The sequence below is a fragment of the Caloenas nicobarica genome, chromosome Z (assembly GCF_036013445.1).
Source record: "Caloenas nicobarica isolate bCalNic1 chromosome Z, bCalNic1.hap1, whole genome shotgun sequence".
NCBI lineage: Eukaryota > Metazoa > Chordata > Aves > Columbiformes > Columbidae > Caloenas > Caloenas nicobarica.
Window position 1 is genome coordinate 35,818,459 of NC_088284.1, and position 22,365 is coordinate 35,840,823.

At 40.6% G+C, this 22,365-nt stretch overlaps 1 protein-coding gene across 1 annotated transcript in view; it reads right to left on the reverse strand.

The window, feature by feature from the left end:
• Window positions 1–9,575: 9,575 nt before the first annotated feature.
• Window positions 9,576–22,365, reverse strand: part of COMMD10 (COMM domain containing 10) — a 111,649-nt gene continuing 98,859 nt past the window's right edge. Inside the window, exons 6-7 of the mRNA XM_065657590.1 lie at window positions 15,456–15,515; window positions 9,576–14,815 (exon numbers count right to left, since the gene is read on the reverse strand). Coding sequence (XP_065513662.1) covers window positions 14,777–14,815; window positions 15,456–15,515 — 99 coding nt within the window. The 3' untranslated portion in view covers window positions 9,576–14,776. The remainder of the gene's footprint in view (window positions 14,816–15,455; window positions 15,516–22,365) is intronic.

Sequence of the window (22,365 nt, forward strand, 5' to 3'; positions counted from 1 at the left end):
CTTCATTCCTCTGCTGACCATTTTACTCTCTTGATCCCACCGGGAACGTGAGTGAGTACTAATTCTATTTAAGCTGATGCAATGCCTTTAAAAAGGACCTTAACAGAGGCAGTACAGAAGATCCTGTAATAGTTTACTTCTCTGTCCAATTTCTTACCTTTCTGGCACCATTTTAGAGATTGCTGGACTCCTATAACACTACAATTATTTTCACTGCATTTTATATATGCGACACCTGATAAATTTGATAGCACCTCATGGTGAACTCCCTTCAAATAAAAACTCTCCATCCTCCCACCTCTGACCCCACACCCAACTCCACGTCACCAACAGACCCTAAGGACTAAGGTTATGAATACATATTAATTTGAAAAGAAATTAAAAAAAAAAAAAAGTGAGCACCTCAAGAAAGTATCTGCCCTTGAACAATAGACAGAAACTTATATCTCTGCTCTAAAGCAATTTCTAACACTCTTTATGCGTTAAAGTTATCCCACTTGGACATACCACCAGATGGATGCTTCTTGATATCTTCAAACTTCATCAACAAAGGCATTTTCTGTAGATCTGTCTGCAGGTTGTGAGTAACTATGTGGCTATAAATTCAAGATTCAGCTTCATCCTTTGATTTTGTCTAAGGTTTTTGCAAGGAGAGGCAAAAATCTTTCAGACTGACATTTAATGTGGCTTAGCTTTAGTTCAAGCAGCCTTCGGCCTCTCTTTTAAGAGAAACTCCCTATCATTTTATATCCTTGCCAAAGTTTTCACACCCTGAAGATGTCTCTCAGGAAAAAGGTGAATTAAGAGATATCTTTATCTTTAGTAGGCAGCACATTTAAAGCAATCCTTCTTTTATGGACCTCCACTATGACAGAGAAGTACTAGACGAATAACTGCAGTCTAACATCTGATTCTTGGGATCCTGCAAAAATAGAACAACCTTCCTTGCAATAAGATCAAAAGCTAAGAATAAAGGTTGTATAAATACTAACACTGCAAACTGGTAAAACCAACAGACAAACAAACAAGCATAAACCCACAATAAACAGAAATGAAGATAGGGAAGAAAACCCCAACAAACAGTTACGCTGCCTGGATGCTAAAAACAACAGATACAAGAAATAGCTGGGTGAATAAAGGAGGACGCGCTTCTCCCTTCCCATTCTACTAACAAGGCAAGAAATCCTTGCCAGAGAGCTGCGATTAACGTGGATATCAGAAAAATCACTGTATCCCAATTCACATGTTGGTGTTTATTTACAACACAGAACTGGATAACCAGGAAAACTTTGAGGACTACCTAGAATTTTCAGCCCCAGAAATCTGCCACACTGTGCTTTCCTGAAAAATAATTCTGATAGAAAATAAGAAAAATCTATGTAGATTAATAATGTGAGAACAAGACCAGGTGAAGACACAATACTTAGGGCTGGTGTACAAAATGTTCTAAATGATATGTCTCAATTGAGAGAAATGAAGAGTCAGCAGCTCTCCATGGGGATGAACAACCAGCAGGTGTCAGAGAGCAATGTGAGAAATGGTGACTTGGAAAAGGAATTTACCTACCAGGTAAACAAAAGCTTTCTGCCAGGGGTTTAAGCAGGAGCCACAGTACTGCAGCCCATTCACACGACTGAATTATGCTGGAAGGAGCCGAGTCCTCACCTGCTTGCTCGGCTCCTTCCTTTGCAGGGCATCCAAACCCCAAATCCAGTTCCTGAAGCACCAGCAACAGCTCACCTCTCACACAGAATGGGGCAGCATCCACACTTCCTTGGTTATAGGTACCTATATGGTGAATATGAAAACAGACAGCTATGGTGTGAAGTCTGGAAAAAAAGATGGAAGGGAAGATGAACTGTGAAAAGTGGAGTGGGCAATGATGGAAATAATTATAATGTCAGAGCTGACCAGGTGGGGAAGGAGCTTCTGAAGTGCTCTTAAAAATTTGTCATTAAATGAGTCATCCATTTCCAAATGCCAAAATGACTGTGTCCAACAGGCAGTTCATTAAGTGTCAGGTAAACACTGAGATCACTGAGCTTTCCTAATATTCCCCCAGGAACAAACTGATCATAAATATTCTAAATTCTTCTGCCAGTGGTTAATTCAATACAGATGGATCCCCCTGGAGAAAGATATGAGTGGTAGGACAGTAAAACCTTACCTGATTTTGTGACTTTAGAGGAATATAACTGTGCTCCATACATCAAAAACAAGTTTCTTATGACCGATCCTCTGCCTTTCTGAGCAAGGAAATGGGATGTGAGTAAGCTGAGATCTGATGTCCTGATGACAGGTAAAAGAAGACAAGGTTTGAGGTAGCTCCTGCATAACATTCCCCTCCACTACACGTACAAAAGAAGGTTCAGTAACACTGGGAGGAACCTCTGGGCTCCGCCACCATCCTAACAAGAGGCTGCTCCAACCAATGATTTTCTGAAGCTGAGGAAGGCAATAAAAGAGCTGGGCTAACCTAGCACACACAAAACAGGAATAAAAGGTCTTAACCGAAGAGTTTTAGGACTGAAGTCCTGGGACTGATGGCGGAGCATCCCTTTGTGGGAGCTAGGACATGCTTCCCGCTAGAAACTGGATGAAATGCAGTCCGGAGCTCTTGGATTAGAACCTTAAGTGACAGGCATCAAGGGAAACGAGTGAGGGAGTAAACATAACTTTGTCCCCTTCAAGTCACACCAGTAGGTAGGTAAATATACACGGAGCCAGATCAGGGGTCAGTACTGCATGGTGATAAAATGGCAATCCAGGTGTGCAGATTTGGGCTTTAGACAGTTTTATGTGGCAGCTTTTCAGAGAACCTCAGAATTTTGGAACTTGTCCTTGTTGTAGCCTGCGTTACAAAGATTGTCTTGATCCTGAAAAAGAACATTGTGAAGGCCTCTGCTTCTTGAGTGCTATATACTACTTACTGCACCATAGAGCACAGAGCACTTTACACTAATACTTGAAGAAACACTTGTACTGCAAGCAGTAGGACAGACCTTTCAGTCATACACAACAAAACTGCAGACCCAGTATGTTAGGGGAGAACCTGAGATTCACTGTTCATGGATACAAAAAGCAAGCTCACCTGGAGATGCTTACGGCAAATTCTTCAGCAGGGCATTGGTCTCCATTGCCTCCTGAGACAAAAAAACTTGGTACAGCAAGGAAACTCCCAAATTAAAAGGTTTTCTTATTCTGTAACCAGGTTATCCTTTTCTGTAAAAAGGCCCCAGTGAAGACAATGTGTAGTCAAAAGGAGTATCCCAGCCAAACGTTCGGTTGAGGTAACAGTCTGTGAAAACCCAAAGCACTAGAATTTGCTGGTTTCTTGGTGTTCAGATGTTCTGCATCCTGACAGTTAATAGGTTAATCTGCATTCAATAAAAAGCAGAAGAACAATGGCAAGCTGAGACTTAGAGATATGCAATACCTATATGAAGCATATGTGCACCTGAACTAGCTTCATACTGCATGATACTGGATATCGAAGGAGGCAAAGCCCAGCAATCAGACAATGTGTGACAAAATTAAGCCATTCAGACTTCCGAGTGACACTTTGTTTCATTTAAAGCAGCAAATCTTTTCGTTTTTGAAATTGCGAGTATACTCAGACCCTCTGGAATACAGGCAGAGACTACTTGGTAGTCTGCTGTGCTACCAACAGATCCTTCACAGCGTAGCCCATGAGAATATTTCAACTCAGATCTGCATGGTTTTGGTAATATAGAATTATTTGTATCATCAAACTGAAGATGTTCTATGTTCTTATCATTTGCTGATAAGAAACACATCAGTCTTGCAAGCTCAGCAGCTAGTATTTATATATATCTCAGTTTTGATCACGAACCATATCTTTCAGCAGGAAATTAAAGTCTCTTGTGGAATAGTACCAAATCCATGCTCACAAGACACATCAGTGAAGAGCGTTGCTGATGTCTCTTCAAAGGATTTAACTTGACCGTGTCACATTAATCACCTCTGAAGTAAAGGAATGACTCATAATTGTTTCCCATTACCTTGCGTTTGCTTTTTCAGCATTGCAAAAATGCCTGGGCCGGAACTGTGGATCATAAATCTCATTAGACTTGCAGACAAGTCTTTGAGTGTTTTTTGCCATCCTATGTTACATGTTAGCCTTTTTCTTCTGAATATAAAATTTTTGTTTCAAATATCACACACACAGATCACACAGAATGTTAGGGATTGGAAGGGACCTCAAAAGATCATCTAGTCCAATCCCCCTGTTGGAGCAGGAACACCCAGATGAGGCTACACAGGAAGGCGTCCAGGCAGGTTTTGAATGTCTCCAGAGAAGGAGACTCCACAACCTCCCTGGGCAGCCAGTTCCAGTGTCTGTCACCCTCACTGAGAAGAAGTTTCTTCTCAAATTTAAGTGGAACCTCTTGTGTTCCAGCTTGAACCCATTACCCCTTGTCTTACTGTTGGTTGTCACCGAGAAGAGCCTGGCTCCATCCTCGTGACACCCACCCTTTATATATTTATAAACATTGATGAGGTCACCCCTCAGTCTCCTCTTCTCCAAGCTAAAGAGACCCAGCTCCCTCAGCCTTTCCTCATAAGGGAGATGCTCCACTCCCTTCATCATCTTTGTGGCTCTGTGCTGGACTCTCTCCAGCAGTTCCCTGTCCTTCTTGAACTGAGGGGCCCAGAACTGGACACAATATTCCAGATGAGGTCTCACCAGGGCAGAGTAGAGGGGAAGGAGAACCTCTCTCGACCTACTAACCACCCCCCTTCTAATACACCCCAGGATGCCATTGGCCTTCTTGGCCACAAGGGCACAGTGCTGGCTCATGGTCATCCTGCTGTCCACCAGGACCCCCAGGTCCCTTTCCCCTACACTGCTCTCTGATAGGTCGTTCCCCAACCTATACTGGAATCTGGGTTTGTTCCTGACCAGATGTAAGACTCTACATTTTCCCTTGTTATATTTCATTAAATTTTTCCCCGCCCAACTCTCCAGCCCGTCCAGGTCTCTGGATGGCAGCACAGCCCTCTGGCGTGTCAGCCACTCCTCCCAGCTTGGTGTCATCAGCAAACGTGCTGACAGTGCACTCAATTCCCTCATCCAAGTCGTTGATGAATATATTGAATAATACTGGTCCCAGTACTGACCCTTGAGGCACTCCACTAGATACAGGCCTCCAACCAGACTCCGCCCCATTGACCACGACTCTCCGGCTTCTCTCCTTCAGCCAGTTCGTGGTCCACCTCACTACCCGATCGTCCAGTCCACACTTCTTCAGTTTAGCTGTGAGGATGCTGTGGGAGACGGTGTCAAATGCTTTACTGAAGTCAAGCTAGACCACATCCACCGCTCTGTCATCATCAGTCCACCTTGTTATGTCTTCATAAAAGGCTGTGAGGTTGGTCAAGTATGACTTCTCCTTGGTGAAGCCATGTTGACTGCCCCTGATGACCCTCTTACCCTTAATATGTCTTAAGATGGCACCAAGGATAAGGTGTTCCATCACTTTCCCAGGGATGGAGGTGAGGCTGACCGGTCTATAGTTGCCCGGGTCCTCCTTCTTGTCCTTTTTGAAGATCAGAGTGACATTTGCTTTCCTCCAGTCCTCAGGCACCTCTCCTGTTTCCCAAGACTTGGCAAAGATGACGGAGAGCGGTCCAGCAATGACTTCAGCCAGCTCCCTCAGCACCCGCGGGTGCATCCCATCTGGACCCATGGATTTATGGATGTCCGGATTGCTTAACTGGTCCCTAACTCAGTCCTCATCGACCAAGGCAAACTCCTCCATTGCCCTGGAGGTACTTCTGAAGCATCACGTTTTCAACGTTCTGTTCCTTTGAACACAATGCTCCTGACAGTCCTTGTAGATGGTAAACTTAATCTATAGGGCTGTTCCATATCCTCTAGGATAAACTCAGACCTATTTGCTTTGTAGTGAAGTGCCTGAAAACTACTGTGTACTAACACCCAAATAAACAGACTGTATTTGCAGCTAACAGAAAGATCTTTTTGCTAATGCAGCAAAACCTCTGTAAAGAAAAGGTCTATATGATGACTTAAGGAAACAAAGGAAACATTTGTTTCTTAGCAGGACTGATCTTCCAATAAAGGTAGATTAGAAATGTGCTTCAAGTGTCCAGGGACTTTTTTTTTTTTTTTAATTTTTTTTTTCTGAACAGGCTTTTCTGTATCTTACTGTTTCTTGATCTTCTCTGTTATTTGGCTGGTTTATTTAGTCACTTCACTGTACCAGCAGTACTGACCTTGGGTGTCATCATGATGAACAGTGCAATTTTACACAGTATAATCCATTTGAAAATGGTGTTTTACTGGCTTTAAGATCCTTACTGAGTCCTTCAAAAGTGCACACCCGTAGAGGGCCCCTGATCCTTCTTTTGAAAAGTGGCCAAGGTACATATGTTGCAAATAGGAAAAGAACATGGCAAAACATTAATTACAACTTAAGAGTGTTGGGCAAACTATGGGTAAAACCAGTTAGCTCAAGATGCACAGCAAGCCAGGGTAAGAACAGTAAAAGATAAAATTAGTCAGCAAAGAGGTCAAAGAAGAAACTAGGAAGTTAAATGCTTTCAACCAAAGACATTTAGAGTATTCACTGAACATATGTCGTGACATCCAAGAGGTAGAGCAGATCTTCACACAACTGATATGAAGATCTCTTACATCTCTTTATAAAAGAGATATCACTACTTTACTGGAGGCTGACAGAGCTGTCAAAGGCTCGATTTTCAAGGGGGGAACAATTAATTGTGACGCAGACGTGGCCTAACACAGCAGCTGAAGGCACTATCTGGTTTGAAACCATCAAAATCACTTGACTGAAGATAGCTATGATGACAAAGGGAATGGAAAGTACATTCATGTCTGCATCCTGGGTTTGATTTAGGCAGAGCTATGAAATGCAGAATGAGGTTCCAAGTTCATGCTTTGTGACCTCGCGCACTGAAATAAGGTTGATTAATAGGAAATTTCCTTTCTTCCAACATGCCGAAATCATTATACCACAGGGATATGACCTTTTGCTCAGATACTCTTACACATTCATATCCAAGCCCTCCTGAAAGGAACTCAAGGGGAGATTTTATTCATCTAGCATGGTAGTTAAACCATGAACTTTGCTCCAGGCACTAGAGTAAGCTTCGCCTTTGGCTTCTCTTTCATATTGACCATTTCAACTAAATATTCATTTGAAACCTCTCTGTTCCCAGAGAGAGGACTGATCTCAAAGCTTACCCACTTTGGTGCTGACAAAGAGACATTCGTCAGTCCAAAACTTGGTCTGTCAACCCTAACAAACATAAGCCTGTTCAGCCAGAAAGACATTACCTGAGGTGCTTCACCTTCCCAGTTGGGTGCTGTTTGCAGAGGCAGGAGCAGCACTGCTCAGATGGGCCTGAGGTCATTCTGGGACTTGTACCCTCCATCCTGACATACAGAAGGGCTTCAGGGCACTCCTCCTGTTGACTACAGACACAAAGGAATACATCAGTAGGATACCAAACAGACTTTTGATGGGCTGGTGCAGAGGTGACATCTGACAGGGTACGGGAAGCTGCAGTTCAGTTGCAGAAGGACATTAAAAGGACAGCAAGTCACTTACTGGGTGTTACAATGAGGCGTGCACGCACTCTGTGTTGCCCAAATTGGAACTGAGAAAACTCCATTTCATTGCGAGTTTTCTCAGTGGTATACTGTGCTCTCTTGCTTAAAGGAGACGGCTCTGCTTTTTTTTTCCCTTTTTGGTGCTTTTTAAAAAACTTTATTATGTTTTAGTATCAGATTTTCTAAGAAACTTGAACCACTTCCATTCGTCTCATGAGAGATATTGAGTGAATCCACTTCCGAAGGGATCAGCTCACGTTTATGGGCTTGTTTTTTCTACATTTATCTATGAACTCCACTTCTGTTGCCCTAAATCAGATTCTGAGGATGATTTAGCCTGCTGCAACCCGCAAGGATGATGTGGGGAAGCAGGGGTGATTTTACTTATGTAGGGAGTTTGGCTGCAAAGGAGAAACTGGACCACTCATTGGCTGGACTGAGAGTTTGCTCCTGAAATGGCCAAATGGTTAATAATTCCTCTGCCCCTAAAGCTGGGCTTGTTTTACTTCCCTTCTCATATAGATTTTTTCTGGCTCTCTCTCAAAGTGACTTTCAAACCTGGAGTGCTATGACAGCCTCCACGGAAGCATTAGCCTAGCTTGAGCTGAGCCTGAATGCTGGACTGAGACAGGAGATGGGACCCCTTTGGGGGCTGAGACGAAGCAGGGGAGGAGAAAGGTCCTTTTTTGTTCTTGAGATCTGTGGTGCCGCTCTCCAGGCTGTGTATGAGCTGGAACCGAGAGGAATGTGTCAGGAGTTAGAAGAGGAGAAGAAGGCATCAGGGATTCATCTGGGATGCAAAGTGCTTGTCCTCTGACTTCATTCCTCATGTGGAGGAGATCTGAGCAAAAGTGTCGCTTATCATGAAGAAAATCTTCTCATCCCTTCCAGAGTGAACGGCAAGGCTAACAACACTAAGTTTGGGCTAAGTTTTGCCCAATACAGTCAGCTCCTCTAATCTTTTCCTGACTCACTGTTGTCCAGGAAAGAGGCAGAGCTTACCTAACTGGCGGCCTGAGGTGCAAACCGAGGCGCACAGGCAAAGCTGCACCCCAGTGCTCAGCAGGGAGCAGGGGGTGGAACACGAGACACGGTCCTTGCCCCGCAGCCCTGGACTTTCCTCAGATTAATTCTCTGCTGCCTATAAGGATTTTGACTATGGCAAACACTTCAGAAGTAGAGATAAATCCAGGACAACAAAGCTTCTTCAAAATGCTTACTGTATACACTAATGGTACAATTTCTTAAATCGAACTTTTTTTTAAAAAGTAAACTGCATTTCTTAACAGTCTAAAGGCAGAAAAATAAACAAATGGGTGAGAGAAAAAGTAGAGAGTTCTCATGCTGCCCGTGAAATGCAATTGAGTTAAGTTGCACTACTACTGAACCTGTGGATTGGAATGAGGAAATACAAAGCTCACCTGTACACAGAGCTCTTCATATTAACCCTCACGGGATGAACCTTCCAACACAGCGCAGATGTGAGAAGTCCCATTAGCCCTGACCAGGGAATGCTGCTTCTCCTTCCTTCACTTGTCCTGAATGACCAGAGGGTAAATTCCAAAGGCAATAAGGTTTTCTGGCAGGTCCAGTCCCATAACTAGTACTCCACAGAAGTGGCCAGCTGCCTGGGCGTGTGAATCTGTGCAGCCGTGTCAGAGGCAGCTACTGCATTAATTCAGATTTCCTTGAATGCATGCTGTATATTACCATAGAGGGACAGTTAAGGTAACAGTGATGACAAGAATTTAAAAGTGTCCCAGTGGAAGGAGAATTTGCTCTAACAAGGTGATCACCTTATTTGAACAGCCAGTCAAGAAAGACAGCTTCCTCGACACAGAGCTCAACAGAGCTGAACACCATCTGATTTGTACCTGACCAATATTTCCTCCTATCTCTTGAGAAACAAAATAATGGAGGAATGAAGGGATCATCTAAATGTTTTATTTCAGCTAAAATTACAGCATATAATTTGGTCTGATCAACACAATTACAAAGGTCAAGAGAAAATCCAATAAAATTGATTAATTACTATGGAATCAGAAATCACTTTATGTAAGAGTTGCAGATAGAAGCATCCTATTAGCTTATCTTTACAAGACACCATCAACAGTGCATCAGACAGCAGCACCATAGTTCGTCCACCTAGATTAAATCACTGTTATTCAAGCCATTCTGGCTGATCCATAGAAAAGGAACTTTCTCCCACTGGCTCAAAATTTTGTTCAGTTTCATTACTCGAAGAAGCTAACACAAGGGTCACAAAATGATGCGATACTTATTCACTGGACAAGAGGCATTATTAAGATCTGTCATTTCTTTACCATAATGTGAGTGAATGCATCATCTTTGAAGATATGAAACACCAATACGGCCAAACAATGAAATGTTACTGATGCTGTTGGAAATCTGAGAATATGGGATGGAACAAGTGTGATGGGGAGCTTATACCATTTTATCACAATAAACACTTTTCTTCCTTTGACCAAAGTAAGACTTAGCATTTTGGTAAATTCTTTATGCTTTGGAAGAACAAGATTTCGGAGTCTTTAAAATCACAGACCGTAGGAAATGAAGCTGCAAGTCATAATTCAAAACTGATGTCTCAATAAATCCAGCAATTAAACAAGAATTTGAAAGCCTCCTCTGGAGAGCCAAAGCAGGTTTGGAAAGTAGTCAAAATTTGAGATAGTAAAGTTGTATTTTTCTACCTACCTACATATTTTATTTCAACAAAAACAGAATGCAGAAATTTACAGACATTTCATGTTTCATTGAGAAATAAGAAGTATATGCCTAAGATTGAACTGGGCAAAGACAGCCTAACACACTTGTATTTAACAAGCATTACTGTGCTATTAGTGTTGTTTTCTCTAAGTGATGCAAAAATGATTATTCTTTACCAGTAAGCTGGTATTTTCAAGGTAATTCTCACACTGATTTTCATTTTAGACCCAGAACTCTAAGTCTCCATGTCAAAACAATACTGGTGCTTGTTTACACCCAAACTGAAGGATTTCCTTCTTTCACCAGTGGCCCATGTGAGGCAGACTTTTACATTATAGCTTTAAGATAAGTACAGTCACAGAAAATACTGTCTTTAATGTCTGAGCAAAGATGAATCAAATGTTTTTAAAATGCACTGAAAGATCTGAAAGTAGATGTACTAATTCTTACTCATTCAAATTTCCAGTTTTAAGGCTCAATAAAGCTCTGCAAATTATCTTCCTTCAACACTATCAGAAGCCTTGGTAATTTCAGTTCTGGATCATGCCCAAGATATATTACAGACCAATGATTTGCTACGACCTTGAACTACAGAGTGCCTGGGATGTATCCCTTTCCTTTCCTTTAGTAAAATCTACAAAACACCCACCAGACTCACTCTTCAAAATGATGTTTTACCAGAATGCAAAACAAAAGCTTTAAGCACTTCAGCCTGCACATCCCTGTCAACACTCCCACATCAACCTGGTATATTTGGTTCTGAATAGGCGACATGCTTTCTTCCTCCCAGGAAAGTGGTTTTCTTTCTGTCGCTGCTGAGGTACAGCATTGAGTCTGCTGCAGGCAGATCTCCCGTTCTCCTCAGACATTCCCCAGTCTGTACTGGTGCATGTTTTTCTCTAGTCCTCTGACGCTGCTTGGATACCAGGACTTTATCCATACAGCAGCTGCTCACAGGGGAAGACTAATCCTCCCTTCTCCAGGTCCACTCAGGCCAAAGAGCAGCACTTAAGTGACAATGTTCCTTTCTACGATGGTACTGGTTATGCCATCTCTACCTAACAATGTGCAACAAAGCTTTACGTTACATACAGAAAAGTCTTTCTAAACAGAGTGCTCCTTGAAAAAAGGTAACTCCTTCTTACCATTAGGTACACTATGGCTTTGATGATGGCTTCTGGCGGTAAAAAATTCAGCTCACTTAGTAAAAAAGGCAACCACTGCTAAAGAAATCATGAATCTCTTCATCCATCTGCAGACAAGGATGAACACAATACATTTTACAGAATCCTTGTAATCTTAGGCTTTGTTTTTTCTATTTTTCCCTTTAGAGTATATTTTATCACTTTTAAAATATTTCCTACAAAAGCTAGACTTAAAATGCTCTTTTTTGTTATTCCACACTGTTATTTGATTCTTGCTCAAATTTTCACCAAGGCTGACACTTCTGGGTTAGTTCAAAATACTAGATACAGTTACACAACTGGCCACAGTTTTCATAGTTAACTCTGGTTTAGTTTGTTTCTCCAGTTTTCTTCCCATTCCCCTACCATATAAAGTTTTTCTCCCCCTTTGCCCAATATTTTCTTTTTATATGTACTTTTGCTACCTTTTCCAGTGTTCCTCCTCTCTTCCTTGTAGCTCCCAGATTCCATCTTTGGACATATCTATTACTCTATCACAGAATCACAGACTGTCAGGGATTGGAAGGGACCTCAAAAGGTCATCTAGTACAATCCCCCCGCCAGAGAAAGAACACCCAGATGAGGTTACACAGGAAGGCGTCCAGGTGGGTTTTGAATGTCTCCAGAGAAGGAGACTCCACAACCCCCCTGGGCAGCCTGTTCCAGTGCTCTGTCACTCTCACTGTGAAGAAGTTTCTTCTCGTATTTAAGCGGAACCTCCTGTGTTCCAGTTTGTACCCATTGCCCCTTGTCTTACTGTTGGTTGTCACTAAGGAGAGCCTGGCTCCATCCTACTGACACTCACCCTTTACATATTTATAAACATTAATGAGGTCATGTCCTCTCATTCCTTTATCCCACACCCAGTTTCTTCCTACTCTTTGGCTTCTTTTTTTTTCAGATGTGGCTGCTAATTTGTCCAAATGCTTCTTGCACTCCAAACTGATCCTTCCTTCACCCCTCCTCTGGGATTCATTAATCACTGCTTATATTCACAAAGACAACATAATCCCTCTCTCACACTCTGACAACTGCCCTAGTATGTCCTGCATCCACCCAGGAGATCTTCAGCTTGCTTCAGTCCTGACTTCCAGAACTTAAGCTCTGGAAACTCAGGGAGAACACTCAAGAGCAGTGTCCTAGCAGTTGGAAGAGACCCTCAGGATCATGGAGTCCAACCATAACCTAACCTAACTCTAGCACCAAACCATGTCCATAAGAACCTCATCTAAAGGGCTTTTAAACAACTCCAGGGATGGTGACTCCACCACTTCCCTGGGCAGCCTGTTCCAATGCCTGACAACCCTTTCCATGAAGAAATTTTTCCTAATATCCAACCTAAACCTCCCCTGGGGCAACTTGAAGCCATTTCCTCTTGTCCTATCACTTGCTACTTGGCAGAAGAGACCAGCACCCTCCATAACATACATAGCATACAACACGATGTCCCACAAGACCAGCAGTGAAGCCAGGACCTAAGTGTCAAGAAGAAGTGGATTTTCCTGGCTGCACTAACTACAAAGCACTGCTAATGCTGGCAGGAGGAGGGAACGGTGGGGATGCACTCATCTGCAGACCCACGCCAACCTGTGCAGCCCAAGACGGGCGAGCTGGCGAGCGGCTGCCGAACAGCCAGACTGAGGATGTAACGTCTGTGGGTGGGAGTGTGATATCCCCAGAAGATAAGGCAAATTGGCCAGCGGCTTGAGACAAGACTTGAGTTCGGTGGCCAGCCTGACAAGGTGTACAGGACAAGATTCTGCTGTGCAACAGTGACTCATTTTTTTCTTTCCAACAGGGTAATACCAGGTTACCAGAGTGGTACAGTATCGTCTAGCATTTAAGAACTACAATAAGTTAGTTTTTCTCTTCAGTGCCCCTTACTCACATATAGGCTGTTAATGACTTTATATTCTAAATCTATTATCTCACAGCTCAGACCACTGGTGCAAACCCTTTCAGTGTTCTAGAGGTGACAGCACAATCCTTAATAAAGCAACACAAAAAGTCAAAAAAATCCTTGAAAAGCAACAAAGCAAGAAATCTGGCACAAGACGAACTAAACACCAGCTATTCAAAACACACCTTTTGGCTATACTTACATCTAGTGTCAGGAGCAAACAAGTCTAAAAAGAAAACTGACCGGTTGGGTATTAACCATTCCTGTTGTAGGTATGTGGAAGAAAAAATCCTTGTTCAGGAAATCCCTTAAAGAGGAAGAAAGACAAGCTAATGCCAAAGATTTATATTTCCTCTCATCATCTATTAGCCCGGAGTAGAGAGCTGTGTACTGTGCCCAGTATCAAGGTGCAGCAATGAAGTTGCCTGTCGATGAACAGCAGCAAACAAGAACTAAGATGATTTTTACCTTCTCATACTGTTCATGAATCTCCATTCATCCGGAACTAATGTGTGAAAACATGACTAACTTGACCTTTCAGTCACTGTACTTTATTTTTTCCCGTTTGATGTAAAAACAGGGGTGGACGACATTAGGAAAGATCAAACAGCTTTCAGAAATCTGACTGTCAGGCTATTTCAGTGTTCTTTGATATATATTCTGAGATTTCTCCCCCCAGTTATACACCAAACTACTTGGAATCATTGATATGCATGCAGAGCTAAGAAGCTGTATTCTCGCTGCCAAAAGTAAAGGCTGAAATCAGTGATGCTGTTGATTATTTAGAAGGAAAAAAAAGAAAAAGACAATGAAATGTAGTTAAAATAGCCAAAACTAAACCAATCAGCTTTTAAATTCTGAATTTATTTTGACAAATTTGCAATAAGCATTATCAATTGTGTGAATAACTATTCAAAAGGAGAAAGGTTTTATTAGCTGTGTATTTTCTTACTACTTTTATATTCCTTTTATGTCTAAAAAATAGATTTTATTCCTGGTCCCTCACAAGTATGCAGATTTCTACTAAAATCAAATAACACACATAACAGGACAAAAAAAAAATCTCTGAAGCAGGGTAGCATTCTGGGGTTTTTTTCTTTTTTTTTTTTTTCCTGCAAGTAAAGCCATTCTTCACAATTGCTCAGAAAACAAGAGAAAGTCCATTAGAATCTTCAGACTCTTAAGAAAGACTCTTGGCTAATGTTACTGGTCTAAAACGGAGATAAGCCATATAATTTTACAGGAAGCAACCCATTGAATCCTCAGCAAATACAGCTTGCCAATCTATCTTCAATTCAAAATAATGAGGTGGCAGGAGTGTGATGGAGAAATAAGTCTTCAAAAACATCATGTAAGGGAATCCAGCTGTGCTTGTATAGCTTCCAGCTATTTAAAGGAAAAAAAAAAAGAGATAAAAACTCCACTCATATAAGATGTTGTTTAGAAACATGCAAACAGAAAAAAACCCACATTCCAACATCTTCAACTATGCATACTAAATCTATTCACATAGCAATAAAAAATCCTGTACTCATGAATATTTGTTTTTACATGAAGCTATCAGAATTCATTGCTGCCGTTTAAATATTCAAATTTTAAAGAAACAGTTGCCTAAATACTGCCTTTTTTACATGCACAGATGTTTTGCTGTGAATTTCCAATGCATAATAACAAGGTAAAAAAATAACAGAGTTCACTTTGACTGGATTACGAGCCTGGCATTTCAACTGAAGATGTAACACAAAGGTGTTCTTTCCAGAGAGCTCCTCATTGTTAATCATCAGCTACTCCTCTCGATCTAACCACCAGGTACGCTTACAATGACCCAAGCCCTGCCTATTCCAAATTCAAATGTACAGAGTCTTTTTGAGAATGCTTTATGTGATCAAACAAATCCAACAGCCTTAATTAAAGCTGGATCCATTTTCCTCCTGGTTTCACTAGATTCAATTCATATAGGCAACACTTCCTGCTGAGCAGCATAAGGTGTTTACAAAGAAACTGTAGTATTGTAAAATCTACAGACCTTGTTATAGAACTCAAACAGCTCCTGGTGACTAAATTCTACAAACACTTTCTTCAGGTTCTGTGAAGGAAAAAAAAAAAAAAATAAGCATACATTTTTTTTCTTATTCATTCTAATAATTCAGAACGTGAAATTAAGCTATGTGAAAAATAACCGTTGCAACAGTTAGTTTTCCTTCCATTCACTAGAATGTCCCTCATATATGCATATTCCATTTTAGTGAAGAATTCAAGTCTACAAGTATATCTATTCTCCTGCTGCGAAGAATAATAATAATAAAATGTTCTATGAAAATGGTTTTGTTACCTTATTTTTAAGTTGGATAAAAATGAAATATTACATTCATATTACTCAGCAGTTTGTCTAAGATCTGGTAAATACCATTACACAATGACAAAGTCAGTAGTGTACTTGATTGAATTTGCACAGCTATTAATGTACTGCACTGGCACAGAGCTAATACTTCCATTCATTAATCTAACAGTTATGATCTTAGCATGCTGACACTGCTATCGGCATCTACGCACAGACTCAGCCTAAGTTAACAACACAACAGCTTTAAAGCACTGTTTAAACACTAAAAAAGCAAAATTAACATAACTGATGGAAACTACTGTGGATAAAACAGATGGCGGTAATAATCCTCTGTACACATGTGCTGATGTCTGTGGAGATGGGGTTAAATTAAAATTTCTGTCCTGCTTAACTCGCTTGCAAGAAACAGGTAGTTTAATGCCTGCTACTTTCAATCACGGTGCAGATCTATCCAGACTGTTTCCAGCCCTATTTCTTCTAATTCACTTTGTCACTTTACTTCTTTCAAAATACATTCCTAACTATAGCTGTTGTTGCTAGACTTTCCAAGGCTTGGAGGCATTTCTGCGGATAACACCTGCATTTCCACAAACATTAACAAGGCTCTGTGAAAACCGAATCTGCGGACACCTCTGCTCACAAAATATTATCAGCTGAAATAACGTAGATGCAATAATTTTGTTTAAACGGTACCAGCTCCATGTACCACTAAAATAAGTAGAAAAGCACTTATCTATCAATTCATCTTAAATGAGCAAGGACACTTTCACATACAGACAAGGCTGTGGGTCAAATTCTGTGTACTCTCATACCAATGCAAGTCTCGATTTAAGTCAATGCTGCTAAATTTGGCGCACCAAATGCCCAAGAGCAGCAGAAGCCCTGGGAACTCAGGATAGGTACTGCGTGGTGCCTCCTCCTCAAAAGGAGCTGTAAGACACAGGAAAGGGATAAAATGACTGGGGCCAGCCTGTCTGGTGCAATTCCTCCTCCTCGCACTGCAGAAAGAAGGATCCCTTCCAAAAATTTCAGGGAGGCTACAAAAGCCTAGAAAAGGACCAGTGATTTGCATGAGAGACCAATCTTCCCCCTCTGGGAAAGAACAATGCAATTCTGGGAATCGTATGCTGAATACAAAGTAAAACTACCAAGACAGCAGTTCTCTTTGTCATGACTCCAGCTGATCCTCCCTCCAAAGAGCATAATGCTGTGACAGGGAAGTAAAAGCATTTTTAAAGGCTTTCTAACAGCTAAGAAACAAAGAGAAAGCAAACAAGTGGTTTTTTTGGAAAAGAAAGTGGGTAGAGGAAAGAAGAAAGATACACTAACAGCAAATGGATCTACCATTTCAGCTGGATGTTTGTTTGGCATTTGCCGTTCCAGAAGGATTTTGGTGTCTGAATGGGAGCAAACTGAAAAGAGGAGGTTCTGAATAAAAGGAAGATGTCATATATCTTAGAGTTTATCAGTCACAACGAATAGTCAGGGTCATCTCTTGCACGGTTTCTGGCAGAAGAGTCTGCTGGGTTTCGATACAGCAGCTTCACAGAGAGGGGCAGTGGGAGTGTGACACCTCCAGCCACCAGACCAAATTTCTCTTAGCTCTGTCTCTTTCAAGAGGAGCAGCATCTTCTCGTACTGTTTCAGATGAGCAAGTCACATCAACTTCTCACACACACTAAAATATAAATTGGAAAGCTTGTCTTTCATATATTCCCCTAACTACACTAATTACTTCAAGTTATAAGACAAAGTATGCAAATGAAAAAAAAATAGTGTGATCCTTTTAAATCGGGTTCTTTTTATACTAAAAAAAAAAAATTACTATTCTTTATGAACAGGCTGAGTTGTCTCTTCGCATTATTATTTAATAATCATAGTCCGATAACTAAGCCAAAATTTATGTTGCATGGTGGCATGCAAATGTCTGCAGAAATCTGAAAGAAATCAGGCCCTGCCAGGCTGTGTTTCTGATCTGGGGGTGGGGGTGGCAATGGCAAGAGGATATAACAATCTTTTATGAAATATGCTGTTTATATGCACTTCACCCTCTGCTAAAACAGAATTGCTTCTGTGTGTAAAAACCTGGTACATCTACTACATCACTTCAGCAGAGAGTAGTGTCACAAAAAGCCACGCAGAAGCGTGGTACCAGTTAAAAATGTTATTTTTATGATATTAACTTCCTCACTAGCATGAGTCCCTTGAGGTAGGTGCCAAACAATCACTGTTATGTGATCAGGAGTTTCCACATAGACCACAAAAACATCACATCGTAACTAGGTTCCTACAAGAAAAAGCTACATCTGATCAGGCTGATGGACCCCCATTTTTAGCTGAGATATCCATTACTCACTTATTTGCTTTATTCTGTGTGAACACAAATAACTGTAATTAAAACAATGTGTCACAGGGCTAGGTTACCATCCAGTTCTTTAATTACTCAGTAAAATAGTATTAAAAATTACTGTATAGATAGGCTATTGCTAAAGCCCCCAGAGTAGGCAAATTCCTAATGTATTTTATGGAATTTTGCTCAGATAAAGATTCAAAATTACAAATGGCAACAATTTTTCAACCACGACTAAAACACAGGATGAAAAAAAAATAACTTTCAGCTTACTGATCTAATTAAATGTCACTGTGTGCAGATAAGAGTCTTAGCCTATTTACGAAAGTGCAGCTAAGCTGCCTTCTTTTATCTATACATACAGGTTTTCAGATGTTGTCTCTGACCTAGTATGTGTTTCCCAGAACGTAAATAAGAAAACTGTAATTTGCTGGATGTCTAACTCCTTTCTTCCTTCTATCATCGTTCTCTCTTCCTCTTCCCTGATAAATTTCCTCCCATTCCTCACCCTCACTCTACTCTTTCCCTCATTCCTGGCATCTCATTTTCACTTTGCTGTTACCATACTCCTGTGAAAGAGAACTAAACAGAGTTACCAGAAAACTAAAATGAATTTACTCCCATAGTCACAGTCACTCTAACTCTTTTTTCTAATTACATTCCAAACTTTGTCGCTGTTGCAGTAAAAGTTCCAGCTTCTGCTTTTAAGAGCTTTAGCCTTGAGTGCGACAGCTTCATAGTGTAAGAGAAACATCGTCGAATATGTTATTCCTATGAAGACAAAGAAATATCTAAAATACCAAACATTCATTCTTCAGGAAGCTTTGAAACTGTGGAGGGAGGCTTTTGGTGCGATTCAGTACCCATGAAGAGTGGCAAGGATGGCACTGGACTGATATCGCTCAGCGAGCACAGCTGAAGAGGCGATAAGCAGCATCGCCAGCTAAATAAAGCTGCCAGTAAGTTCAGTGTGCTCGTCTGCTGTTAAACATGACAGAGAATTGCACTTGCTACTGGAAAAGTCTGTGCGAATTGCAGGTGCTGCCCAAGACAAATCTTTACATCACTCTGAATCCATTACAAGGAATAAGGTAGTAAATTTTCTGAAACATATGGTTTAACGTATTTGGCCACATATCACTACCAAATGTATTTTTAAGTGTTAAAATTAAATTCTAGTGTCATTTTGTCATCATTGATCTAGATGGAATCTGATTTCATTCTACCTCTTCTCTCAATTGTATCAATTGTATCTTCTCTCAAATTGTATCAATTTACCATTTAGAGCCTCCTGAGAACTTCTGTGAAATTCTAAGAAGTTTAACTGATTAGGACTGTTTTCTCCCCCTACCTATCTTCCCATTTATTATTTTTAAAAACATAACAACTTCACCAGTCTCTAAAACAGCTGTTCAAAACCAAATTTTCTTGGGCAAGGGCGAAGGCAGACACAGAGAGGCAAGAAGGGAAAGGAAAAGAAAGATAAAAATTTCCTGCTCCCAGTCAACAATAACATGCTATCCTATCCAAAACAACCATTCTGAATGTATGGGTAAATCTAAAAAATAGCCACAATTATTTAATATACACTTAGCTTATAACAACCAGCAAATAATTAGGCAAATCTTTAGCTTAACTTGACCATCAGCACAAAAAGGATGAAGACGCAACTACACTAGATGTAAAAGACTTTCCAGTTTCCCATTGCCTGAGCTAACAATTTATTTTAAACATGAATACCTTCTTGCTGTAAAATGTTTCTGTGGAAACCATGCAAAAAATACATCTCTTTAAAATACTTCAGAAAGCAGAGGCAAATTCCTGGTTATAATAAAAGGATTTTTTCCCTTAATCCAATGCTCTAGATACCGCTGTTTCAACATACTCCTGCAAAAGCCTTCATTACTAATGACAGAGTTTTGCAACCTTATTTATTGCCCAGCTGTATTACATAGCATTTAACTCCCCACGCCATGCATAAGCATAGAGCAAGGTACTAGGAGTTATAAATAAAAGACAAACTTCTGGTTTTAAAGTAACTTGAATACGAAAAATTTACATTGCTGTAATAGTTCTCATCTGCAAAGCTGTAACTACTTTACGACATTGCAAAGTAAATGCCAAGTATTCTGAAGCAAACAGATGGGGGGACAGGCTGGTTTGTATATCTAAATGTCTACTGATAATGACTGAGCACATGTAAAAAATTACAGTGTATTCAGCAAAGTTTGTTAATAGTAACTAGCTGAGGCAACGCATATCCCACTCTCCACATTCTAATATAACCTTTAATACTATCTTGAGCCACATTTCAGGTATGCTTAAGACAAGAATATTTTCACATTTGCATTCCATTCCCCTATTTATTCCTGTTAGATAGCCTTAAAATCCCAGATATCATGGAAGGATATGGATAATTCAACTAATCAGTTCGGGGCCAAATTCAGACGCATCCCTAAACAGATCCCAGATGATTCTCAGTAGCCTACAGTTCCCTCTGGCCCTACCAGTGTCTGTGCTACACCAGTTCAGGCTTCCTTTAAATTTCCTTGGACACTGGAGAACTGTGCATCTGCTTAGGCACTTACAGATCAGAAGAGGGTCGTAAGTTCTATCTCACAGTATTTATCAGCAAGTTTAAGCTGCTTGGTCAAAAAGATGAATTATGGTGTGGTAAGAAAAGCAGATGCGTTAAAACAGACTAGTATCGCTTAAAAGCACACCTGTTCCTTAACTCTCTTAACTCGCATAAGAGACAGCAATTAAGACTTCTTTGTATTACAGCTGTAGTTGGATATAACTCAGCTAAGGGATTCAGCAGAACACAGGGAGTTAAATACCGACACATATTCCTAATTACACTTCTTTCACATCATCAGAAAATGTGACCTTCAAACTTAATTCTTCTTCCAAGCTTATTTCCATCTGCAATATCAAATAATTATTTTTGCAGAGAAAAAAATCATGCCGAATAACATGCGTTTTCAAGTCTCCGTGTGCAACTGCTATAAACCAGCACATCTTTCACGCTAACTCCCTTTTTTCCTGATCGATATGTTAACATTTAGTTTATACTTGTACTGCATTCTTCCTTTCAAAGTCGCATTTCTTTTTCATTTAAGCTTAAGAATTTCAAATACCCTGCGGTATCTAGGGAGATCAAAATCAGCAGCATGCTAAGGATGAATTTCCCTCCCTTTGCAATGTATTCGTAAGCTCCCTACCCAAAGCCCTGTGTTGATTCCCAAGATCTAATCAACGTGCTACTGGAAACTGATGGTTTGGAGATACACACAGATAATTCTACTCCAGCAGATACAGGATCATCTAAGCATGTTTTCATGGAAAGTGCATAGAATAAATTAATTGCCCAGTCTAATCGCGAGCCAACAGACCCTGTAGGCATTTGGAGACCTGCAGAAGCCCTGACATACTTCCAAACATCAACAAGAAGTGTCAGTCATTTCCATTTTCACTCCTCCTGTTCTCTTCCATCCTCATGAAAATATCCATTACTGTCTGGACTAACTGGTGCAAAGCTACAGACAAGAAATGGGACACAACTACTAGAAAGACCACATAGGCTGGGAAGATCACAGATCATTAGAAGCAGACAGGACCCTTCCTTCGCAGCAGAGGAGAAAAATGCTTTTAAAACTGAGACAATTATCTGGAAACAAAGAACTGCAGTTTTCACCTCAATACACCTACTCAGAGTAAGTACCATCCTGCTAAAGGAAAGGGAAACAGCAAAGCGTTTTTTCCAATAGCTGTATCCAGGGAGAGGGTTCCTTTGCCTTGAAAGTACTAGGAATTTACATTCCTGTAAATAACATCATCAGGTTGGTTGGACTATTAATGATACTTTAGCAGGGAAAACCTCTCAAAACCAAAAATCTAGAGTTGTAGGGTTGTCACTTCTGTGCAAAGATTATGTTAAGTACACTTTTACAAAAACATCACAGTGAATAAACACACTTTTTGGCAAAATAGCTGGTAAATGTGTATCACTGCATGCCTATCACAAGAAATATTTAAAAGCAGGTCTTTTGTACGGATACCTCCCTGTATGTTCCACATATGGAAAACAGCTCATAGAAGATCTACTGAAAGGCTGACTTGTTTCTATGCTTGTTTTATATTTTGTATACACCTCCAGATGCCCTTCCTTTCTTTGAAGACAACTCCACACAGTACAAGTTCATTATAGATTCCTCACTAGTCTCCACATGGGATCAGCCACTA